The sequence below is a fragment of the Dama dama genome, chromosome 23 (assembly GCF_033118175.1).
Source record: "Dama dama isolate Ldn47 chromosome 23, ASM3311817v1, whole genome shotgun sequence".
Taxonomy (NCBI): Eukaryota; Metazoa; Chordata; class Mammalia; order Artiodactyla; family Cervidae; genus Dama; species Dama dama.
This window is the reverse complement of record NC_083703.1, coordinates 18096338-18107349: the sequence shown is the minus strand read 5'-3', so window position 1 is coordinate 18107349 and position 11012 is coordinate 18096338. Positions and strand designations below refer to the sequence as shown.

At 44.1% G+C, this 11012-nt stretch overlaps 1 protein-coding gene across 1 annotated transcript in view; it reads right to left on the bottom strand.

Moving 5' to 3' along the window:
• Positions 1-1612: 1612 nt before the first annotated feature.
• Positions 1613-11012, bottom strand: part of CDC123 (cell division cycle 123) — a 43012-nt gene continuing 33612 nt past the window's right edge. Inside the window, exons 11-13 of the mRNA XM_061126078.1 lie at positions 8018-8146; positions 2903-3040; positions 1613-1885 (exon numbers count right to left, since the gene is read on the bottom strand). Coding sequence (XP_060982061.1) covers positions 1859-1885; positions 2903-3040; positions 8018-8146 — 294 coding nt within the window. The 3' untranslated portion in view covers positions 1613-1858. The remainder of the gene's footprint in view (positions 1886-2902; positions 3041-8017; positions 8147-11012) is intronic.

Genomic DNA, 11012 nt, shown 5'->3' with positions numbered 1-11012 from the left:
CTAAAAAAGTGAATCTAAAATACCTCCCCCAAAATTCCAGTAATTGTATAAAAGGACGAATTATAAATAAATCTGTGATAGTTTTACTAATATATATTAAGGTGGCTATACTGTACTAAAATTTTCATGGCTGACAGTTTGAGAAGTCTGCATTTTAACTGTACCCAAACCAAAGCTTAACTGATAGAAAAACTACATGAAAATCCTCAAAGCAGGAAAAACATTTTCTATAGCGATGTGTTACTGAAACACCAGCCTGCGTGCCTGCCGCAGAGGCCAAACAGCACCAAAACTTCAGTTTGGAGCACAGAAAGGTTTACTGAAGGGCTGTGCAAGGAGACGGGAGGCTCAAGCCCCCCAAAACTCCAAACTCCCCAAGAACTCTCAGCAAAGCCTTTTCTAGGGAAGAGGAGAGGGGCGGGTGAGTTGTTGCCAATGTCTTGGTGGCAGATCCTCTTTTTAAAAAATTAATTGACTGTGCAAGGTCAATTAATTTTAATTAATTAAAGTGCCAGACTGTGGCCTATGGGATCTAGTTCCCTGACCAGGGATCAAACTCCGGACTCCTGCATTGGGAGCTCAAAGTCTCAGCCACTGGACCACAGTCATAGTCAGGGAACAATGCTCCTGTAAACCTCCACCAAACAAATGTTATTCTCGGTTCTGACAAGAAAAGACATGGTCCCCAGGCACAACTGTCACCCTCCGAGATCCAGTCCTGGCTGAAAGGACATCTCATGTGGCGGCTTCCTCAGGGCCTGTCCAACCGTCATTCCTGAGGGAGCCAGCCGCCCAGGGCCCAACCAGTCCTCAGACCACTCTATAGCAGGGGAAGGACCATAGGTTCCTCAGACAGTTACCCGTACAGATGGCTGCTTCCGTCAGGTCGCAGAGGCAGAGATGGGGTTGACGGCTGCTGCTGCCTCAAGGCCTGGGCCCAGCCAGTCAGCAGCCTTGGTGAGGGCTCTGGAACCTGCAGGACACGGCCCGGCCTGTTTCCTGGGCCATCAGCTCACCTGCTGGCTGGAGGCCAGGTGAGCTGGAGCGATCCAAGGAAGAAGGCCAGGATTCACCTATTACCTTACTCTCCACCTGATGATCACCACGCTGCCAATCGTTAGCTGAGCTGGACCCCTAACAGTCGCTCACTGACAGTTGCTCGGTTGGGGGAGGGGCCCACTGAAGCATGGACCAATGGCTGAGCAGGACCACTAACGGTTTTCACTGACAGTTGCTCAGTTGGGGGAGGGGCCTACTGTAGCGTGGACCAATGGCTGAGCAGGACCACTAAGGGTGCTCACTGCCAGTTGCTCTCTTGGGGGAGGGGTCATTGTGGCACCAACCAATGGCTGACCGACCATAAATAATCTTATAGAACCTGCTGCCTGGTAACTGGGTGGGGGCTCCTTACCTCCTGCAGTGATGGCCATGTACTAAGGGTTGTACACGGCTGTGTTACATTACATAGGGTTCTATTTTTTTCAGTGGAACAGTAATGATTAAGAAGGAGCTGGATAACAAAGATAAACTTGCCCAGCTACAGTGACAGGTGTTAAAAAAATAGCCACAAGAAACAGAGATACCTCTAAATAGACTGAGCCAAAGAACAAGGTATTTTATAGAAAGTATTTTATCATCAGAACAGGATAGCTTCCTGTTTAAGATCTATTTATTGTGTTATTTTTACAAGTAGCAAAGTCCCTCCATTTACCTCAGCTTTATACATGAATATAAAAAGCTACTGATGTCCACGCCCCCCACCCCCCGACCGGGTTAATAGGAGCTTGTGGACTCTTCCTGGCCTTCAGAAGCAGCTGTGGTTTCCTCTGTAACTTGGCCTGGAACTCTAGCATGCTGATCAGTCATCCTCTTGCTGACTCCTTTTCTGTCACAGGAAACCAAGATACATTACAACAGCACATTCTAATTTGTTCAGCCAAGATTGCTTTTTCTGTCAGCAAGTATAATTTCCTAGAGGCCGCTGGCATAAGATATGGTTGAAAATTATCAATGGAAAAATATGCCTTAAGTAGTTCATTAAAGTAGTTTATCATTTTGGCTCCTGGGCACATTATCCTCAAGACATTTGAATATTTTCTCCTTTTTCTTCTTTATGCGCAAATACTCCTACATAGAAACATAAATACTCACATTCCCCCGAGTACCTACAGCAGAGATCTGATTCGCTCTCAGGCCAGTTGACCCTTAAACAACAAGGGTCTGAACTGCACAGGCCATTTTCATGCTGCTTTTTTTCAGCAGTAAATACTCCGGTACTGAGGACCCACTGCTGGTAAAATCCGTGGATAAAGAACCATGAATGTGAAGTGCTCACTATAAATTATACGTGGATTTTTCCCTGGCTATTTGAGGGCCAATTATATATACTTTCCTCAAGATTACAAGTGTTATGAAAATTACTCAAAAGCATATATTGTGCTGTGTGCTGTGCTAGGTCACTTCAACTGTGTCCGACTCTTTGCCACCCTATGGACTGTAGCCCGCCAGGCTCCTCTGTCCACAGGATTCTCCAGGCAAGAATATGGAGTGGGTTGCTATGCCCTTCTGCAAGAGACCTCTTCCACCCAGGGATCAAACTGGCGTCTCTTGCGGCTCCTGCATTAGCAGGCGGGCTCTTTATCACTAGCGCCACCTGGGAAGCCCCAGGAGCATGTACTCAAAAGCATACACATATATAAGTATTTTCTATCATTTTTATCAATAAATTATTTTTTCAGTGTACTTGATGTATATCATTATGAAATGACCTAACTCAGTAATTCTGCCCCTTTAATTCCCAATCATCATACAGAAGTCTATGTGGAATATGACTAAAATGAAATATTAAAGAATCAATTTGAAAGTGGAGATGGCCAGCATACTAAGTACATATAAATGTTACCAGTTTAAGAAAATCGATGAGTTTGTGAGCATCTTCGCCTGTTGACAGGTCCACAAAGTCCTTGGGCAGCCGGTAGCTCAGGTAGGGACTCGGCTGGACTGTGACCTCACTGTTGGTACAACGGAATGCCGGAGCATCCTTCATGAAGGGAAAAAAAGGAGGAGCAGAAGTTGGTGAGAAAGTTTTTTTTAAAAGTCAATTCTTCAAACTGAAAAAGATCCTGGTGTAGAATTTTCAACTCCTGTTCTGTACTAGGGAGGAAAGAAAGTCAGATTCCTAAGTGAAAGAAAGCACCAAGGTTTTTTGTTTTTTTTTTTAAAAACTTCCACATGTTCACAAGAAAATACACATCTAAGGTATCAGAAGACAAGAGACCCTGGGGGGCGGGGCTAGGTGGTTCCGGAGTGGTGGCTGCACAGCTGCTGTAGCTGTGAAGGGCTGAGGGTGGGGGGGTCTCTCTAGGCTTGAGGCTGCCTCAGGCAGTCCCACACAGGCCAGCATGCTTTATAAACTCTGTCACTTTCCATGGGTACACTGCTGGAAATTACTGCCTTAAGAGAATAAAGCCAACAGTGAGGGCAAAGAAGAGCCCCAAACCACTAACACTGTTGCATTTCTCTCACATCACTTCATGTACTCATTCACAGATTTACTCTCAGCACCAATGTAAAACTGTAAATTCAAGGGTCATATTTAACAAGTCTTCACATTCTTTATTGCACGTGCTTAGAGTCTTGCATGGAATGTTCACATATCGCCTGGTGCCAAAAAGGGTTTCAGAGTCAGAGTCATGGGTTTGGGCTTCATGGGTGGCAGATGCTGAGGTGAGGGATGGATGGTGTCCAGTGGGTGGAGACATGCCAGGAACCTGGCTGGAACAGGACAGTGAAGCCCTAGAAAGCCCATACCATAAGGTATGGCCATACGTTATGACAGACAGCCCAGCCATGGTTCAGACAGTAAAGAATCCGCATGCATGCAGGAGACTCAGGCTTGATCCCTAGGTTGGGAAGATCCCCTGGAGAAGAGAATGGCAACCCACCCCGGTATTCTTGCCAGGAGAATTCCATGGACAGAGGAGTCTGGTGGGCCATAGTCGATGGGGTCACAAAGAGATGGACATGACTAAGCGATTAACACACACACACACACACACACACACACACACACAACCCCTACTGTCTGCTGGACATTGTCCTGGGGAAGGGAGAAAAAGTGGAAAACAAGAGGGTAAGCAGCCACTGAGCAAGCAAATAAATAAACAAGATCATTCCACAGAGTAAAAAGTTGTAAAAACAGGACAGCAAGGTGCTATGATAAAAGGAGATCCATGGAGATTCCTCTTGGGGGTAGGTTGGGTGGGTAGGACCTTGCTTAAGGAGGGGCCATCTGGACTGAGAACTGAAAAGTATGATGAAAGCAGCCTCGTGAGGTCTGGGAGCGAGCTCAGCTTTGGACGCAGTGGAAACAACCAGTGCAAAGACCTGAAGGCCAGGCAGGGATCTGCAGCTTTGAGGAATGGAAGGAAGGCAGGTCTCTGTGCATTGGAGGACAGGCAGGAAGGGGTGCTGAGAAAGGCAGGAGCCAGTTCCTGTTGCTCTTCTGTCATCCCTAACCTCCAGCACAAGAATGCTTACATTAAGAAGGAAGGAAGGAGAGAAGGAAGAAAAGGAAAGGAAGGAAAAAAGGAAAGGAAGGAAGGGTGGATGGATGAATGAATGAATTTGGCTCATACAGTGAATCTCATACAACTGTTTCTATCCAATAACTTTGTTCCTCTTATTTAAAAATAACCTTGTGCCAAATAATTTGCATTCTTCTTCCCTGACACTCAGATTTAACAGCCCACAACTCAAAGATGACAGCAGGGATACGATCCCTTCATTCATTAATTCAACAAACCTTAGTTGCACCTCGCACTGTAACCTTACAGAAGAAGAGGGATGGGTGGGACTCCACTTCTGAAATAACTGGAGTCTGTGCATTTGAATATACACAAAAAATGCCCAGGAAACCTTAATGGTGCTAAGGGCGGCCATTTCTAGGTGGCAGGATTTCAGGTGTTACTTCTAATTCTCTCTGTGTTTTTAAATGATCACATAAAAATAAAACTATTTTGAAGAAGACAGAAAACACCCATGAGGGTATGAAATGAAGAACCAGCAGACAAGGACTACAGACGCAGTGCACTCTCATTTACTTTAAAAAGCCTCATGTTTATGTGTGCAAGCAGGTTACGCACCAAAATATAAGAGGTTCTCAAGGAGGTAGGATCATGGGTGATATTAGAATTTCCTTTAGAAGTGAGCATGTATCACTTTTATAGGCTGAAAAGAGCAATACACAGTTGTCTAAAGAAGGAGTGGCCATGAACATGAGGAGAAAGGAGAGAGCAGCTGGGTGCAGACGGACGTAAGGGAGGCCTTGCTACTAAGACTGAAGGCGTCAAAACACGGTGAACTACTTTCAGAGAAAGAAAGAGACTGGAGAAAGGAAAGAAGGCAAATAGCAGCCCTGGGAATCTGGGGAGACACAGGGCAGAGACAGGACTTGGAGGAAGGATGCAGTGAGTGTGTAGGTTTGATTACAGTTAAAGGGAGCAAATTCTCACCGATGATTCTCTCTTCCCACGAGGGGAGCTGTGAAGGTACCTGCTGACGAGGACAGGAGTGATGGACAGAATTTCCCAGGAGCATGGAGGGCATGGAATGGCCACTGTGGCCAGCGCAAGGGGACACTGGTAGGACAACAGAGCCTGCAGTCAAGGCCCTGGGGAAACCAGGGGTCCTGATTGAACAAACCCCTGTCCGCACGGCGGGGCAGCATCCCTCTGTCCATGTGCAGCAGCCCAGGGCTGGACCAGAATAAACAGATGTGTGATCTGACCCACAGTCAGGACTCTCTTCAGGTGGGCAGGACACAGGGGCCAAGAAAAAGAAAAGTAACTAGAAAAGATCCTATCGGACTATCACTTCCTTAGAAGTGTCAGTCAGTCACTCAGCCGTGTCCGACTCTTTGTGACCCCATGGACTGCAGCATGCCAGGTTTCTCTGACCATCATCAACACCCAGAGTCTGCTCAAACTCATGTCCATCGAGTTGCTGATGCCATCCAGCCATCTCATCCTCTGTCGTCCCCTTCTCCTCCTGCCTTCAATCTTTCCCAACATGAGGGTCTCTTCCAATGAGTCAGTTCTTTGCATCAGGTGGCCAAAGTATTGGAGTTTCAGCTTCAGCATCAGTCCTTCCAATGAATATTCAGGACTGATTTCCTTTAGGATGTATTGGTTGGATCTCCTTGCAGTCCAAGGGACTCTCAAGAGTCTTCTCCAACACCACAGTTCAAAAGCATCAATTCTTTGGTGCTCAGCTTTCTTTATACTCCAACTCTCACATCCATACATGACTACTAGAAAAATCACAGTTTTGACTAGATAGACCTTTGTCAGCCAAGTAATGTCTCTGCTTTTTAATATGCTTTCTAAGTTGGTCATAGCTTTTCTTCCAGGGAGCAAGTGTCTTTTAATTTCATGGCTGCAGTCACCATCTGCAGTGATTTTGGAGCCCAAGAAAATAGTCTGTCATTGTTTCCATTGTTTCCCCATCTATTTGCCATGAACTGATGGGATCGGATGCCATGATCTTCATTTTTTGAATGTTGAGTTTTAAGTCAACTTTTTCACGCTCCTCTTTCATTCCATCAAGAGGATCTTTAGTTCTTCTTTGCTTTCTGCCATAAGGGTGGTATCATCTGCATATCTAAGGTTATTGATATTTCTCCTGGCAATCTTGATTCCAGCTTGCAATTCATCCAGCCTAGCATTTCTCATGATGTACCCTGCATATAAATTAAATAAGCAGGGTGACAACATACAGCCTTGACGTACTCCTTTTCCTATTTGGAACCAGTCTGTTGTTCCATGTCCAGTTCTAACTGTCACTTCTTGACCTGCATACAGATTTCTCAAGAGGCAGGCAAGGTGGTCTGGTGTTCCCATCTCTTGAAGAATTTTCCACAGTTTGTTGTGATCCACACAGTCAAATGCTTTGGCGTAATCAATAAAGCAGAAATAGATGTTTTTCTGGAATTCTCCTGCTTTTCCGATGATCCGACAGATGTTGACAATTTGATCTCTGGTTCCTTTGCCTTTTCTAAATTTAGCCTGAACATCTGGAAGGTCACAGTTCACATAACTGTTGAAGCCTGGCTTGGAGAATTTTGAGCACTGCTTTGCTAGTGTGTGAGATAAGTGCAATTGTGCGGTAGTTTGAGCATTCTTTGGTATTGCCTTTCTTTGGGATTGGAATGAAAAGTGACCTTTTCAAGTCCTGTGGCCACTGCTGAGTTTTCCAAACTCGCTGGCATACTGAGTGCAGCACTTTCACAGCATCATCTTTTAGCATTTTAAACAGCTTAACTGGAATTCCATCACCTCTAATAGCTTTGTTCATAGTGATGCTTCCTAAGGCCCACTTGACTTCGTACTCTAGGATGTCTGACTCTGGGTGAGTGATCACACCATTGTGGTTATCTGGGTCATGAAGATTTTTTTTTGTATAGTTCTTCTGTGTATTCTTGCCACCTCTTCTTAATATCGTCTGCTTCTGTTAGGTCCATACCATTTCTGTCCTTTATTGTGTCCATCGTTGCATGAAATGTTCCCTTGGTATCTTTAGTTTTCTTGAAGAGATACCTAGTCTTTCCCATTCTATTGTTTTCCTCTATTTCTTTGCCTTGATCACCGAGGAAGGCTTTCTTATCTCTCCTTGTTACTCTTTGCAGCTCTGCATTCAAATGGATATATCTTTCCTTTTCTCCTTTGCCTTTAGCTTCTCTTCTTTTCTCAGCTACTTGTAAGGCCTCCTTAGACAACCATTTTGCCTTTTTGCATTTCTTTTTCTTGGGGATTGTTTTGATCACTGCCTCCTCTACCATGTCACAAACCTCCGTCCATAGTGAATGATGAAGTGAATAAATCACAGAGCACACACACTCTTCTTGATCACCACTGCGGGCAAGGATCTACAAGCTAATCTGTGTCAGGTGCCTGGACACCCAGCAGGCAATTCCTCAGGGGACCAAATGGTTTCCTGGGGACCTTTCTGATCTTCTTACCTGCTCCAGAGCTTCTCCTTCACTGAAGTCACCCTTTAGGTTTGTTCCAGATAACAGTTCATCCCAAGTAAACAGCAGTGAATCTGTGACTTCACCAAATGGATTAAAATCAATCAGCCACACCTTCCCCTGCAGAATAGAAAGAAAGCCCAGTAAGGATAAAATCAAGTCTGTAAGCTGGCTTATCATAAAAATCATCTCGTTTTTACCCAAAATCATCTTATTTCATCTCAAAAATCGTATCACTGATTTCAAAAGATAGTTCCTCCAGGCCCCATCTGTGAAGGGCTGCCTGTCTAAGTGCAGTGGGCACAGAGCCCCAGGAAGTCCACCCAAGAACGCAGAGAGGAGACGGAAAAGAAAGCCCGACAAACACATGCATGCCGACTTCTGCTTTCAATCAATTTTACATCAAAAACCGAAGTGAGCAGTGGAAGAAAATGCTCTGTTTTGCTCTGAAGATTCTGAAATTATTCAGGTGTCTATCGTGGTTCATGGATTACAAAGAATAATGCTAGTTAAATGCCAATGATCTATTTTTACTTTTTATATGAAATATACAAATTCTGGAGGGCAACAGTAGCAGTGGTGCCTCTTACAACCTTATGTAAGATCCTTGAACATCCTCATCAATGTTGCCATCATGTTTAATACTGCCAGTATATTTTCTCAAAGTCTGTTTACTTAAAATTGTATGGAATAATGTAGTAAGTAATAAAACCCAAGCAGGCAGAAGGGAAATCTCACAAAGTGGTCCCACCAAAGCAGCATCACTGGAATGCTCTCACGGGTTCTTTAATGATCTTTCAGGAGGCGGCCAGCAGTTCTCAGCACCAGCCCCCACCTCTGAGAGGCTGCTGCAAAGGTTTGAATTTTTTAAAGCTTACTAAAGATGTAAGAAAGGGCTTCCCCAATGGCTCAGCAGGTAAAGAATCTGCCTGCAACGCAGGCAACACTGCACTGCAGTGGAGACTCAGGTTCAATCCCTGGGTGGGGAAGATCCCCGGAGGAAGGCATGGCAACACATTCCAGAATTCTTGCCTGGAGAATCCCATGGACAGAGGAGCCTGGCAAGCTACATAGTCCAAAGGGTCGCAGAAGAATCGAACATGACTGAGCAAAGACGTAAGAAAATGCTCGGCTGTCTTTCATTTCAATGTACTGGATTGGCCAGAAAGTTTGTTTGGGTTTTCCATACCCTCTTACAGACAAACCTGAATGAGCTTTTTGGCCAAGCCAATAATTGTTTTCTCTGCATGATGGAGCTTGATGGCACATGAAAGGGAGATGCAAAATAAAAACAAATCAACCTTTCTAAGAAACTGCCTTCTCCTCCTCTGAGAGCAGTGATGGCCAGTGTGACAGATTTCAGCCTCAGGGAAGGAACACCTCTGGCCCAGCCAGACGAAGTTTGCAAGTGGCAAAAGTGCTGACATAAAAGAGCTGGGGAGCCTGTGAAATCCTACCAGGAAATTAACACCAACACATTTGATCATGGGGAAGTATGTGACATTTACTAGATAAATGTTTCCTTGCAACTTTTATTTTTGCTCCTCTTGACTTTTCTCACTGAGACACTCAACATAATTGCACCCTTCTGTTGGTAGTTTTTTTTCTGTAAATATGTAGCAATCGTGTCTTGGGTGGACATGCGTGTGTAGAATGACAAATGCCTAAGGAGCTAGACTGCTGAGCCAGCATTACTAATCTAGCATTGTTTCTCATCTGTTTTCAAGGAAAAGTTTAAGAAAGACAAAGCATTTTATTAGGACTGGCTGCAAACTAGAAAGCTCAAAGTGGCAAAGAACCACTATGGGAAGTTTCTACCATGCACCATTTGGCCATGTTTCCTGGTTCACACAATCCCCAGCAGCAATCCTGCCTACAATTCCTTCTTGCCACTTGAGTTATATTCTCACTTCAATTTGGTGCCTGTTCCTCCTCGCTTCTCTGACTGTGTGAAATCATGTCCACTGTCAATCCATTCCTTGGTATGACAGCAGATTTGCTTCTTTCGGTGATTACTCGAGATGTCTCTAATAAGCTGTATGTTATTTTAACAAAATGAGTATTTTCTAAACTTTGAACCCTTTCAACTTGAATTTTTATAACCAGTAAAATCATCTCATTATCAAAAGAAAAAAGGAAAAAAACTATTGCATCTGTTAGTATCAGAATATTTAGCTCTATAAACTAGAAGTATGCCACACTGTTAAAAAAAAAAAAAAAGAAAATCACCGCTGTTAGGACTGACAGCTGGCAGAATGTGTTCTGTAGTTTGGAAGCCATCCTCTAGTTTAAAGAAAAACAGACCAGCTGGAATCAGGCATAAAACCATCAAGATGAGGTTTTTACACCCATAACATGTTTTTTTATGTCACACCTCAGGAACAAGACATCCTGAGAAACTCTGTTTTTAGGCAACCTATCAGGTAGGAGTGGTCACGCCGACCTTCCTAATACCTACCAACGGACCTACCCCTACTCCCCCACCATCCACCTAAACAAAACTCTATGCACCACACAGTGCTACGCATGGGGGCATAAAGGTCAGTAACAGAGTCTGCTCCCTGAAAGAGCTCTGTCCAGACCAGGACAAGTATACACACGTGTACACCGGTACACATTCACCACAGCACAGTGCGTAAAAGACTAGAAACAAGCTAAGCATTCATCCACAGGAAGTGATTCACCAAACCATACAGCACATCCACATAATCAAATACTGTGTCCTTTAAGAAACCAGAAAGTCCCCCCAAGAAAAAAAAAAAAAAAAGAAATCAGAAAGTCCTCTAAGATACACTGCTTTTAAAAAGTATAAAAAGCAATAATAATAATAATAAATAATAAAAAGTATAAAAGCAAGGAGCAAGTGCATTATCATATGCTAACCCTTGTGTTAGTAAACAAAGCTAGTGGAGGTGATGGAATTCCAGTTAAGCTATTTCAAACCCTAAAAGATGACGCTGTGAAAGTGCTACACTCAATATGCCAG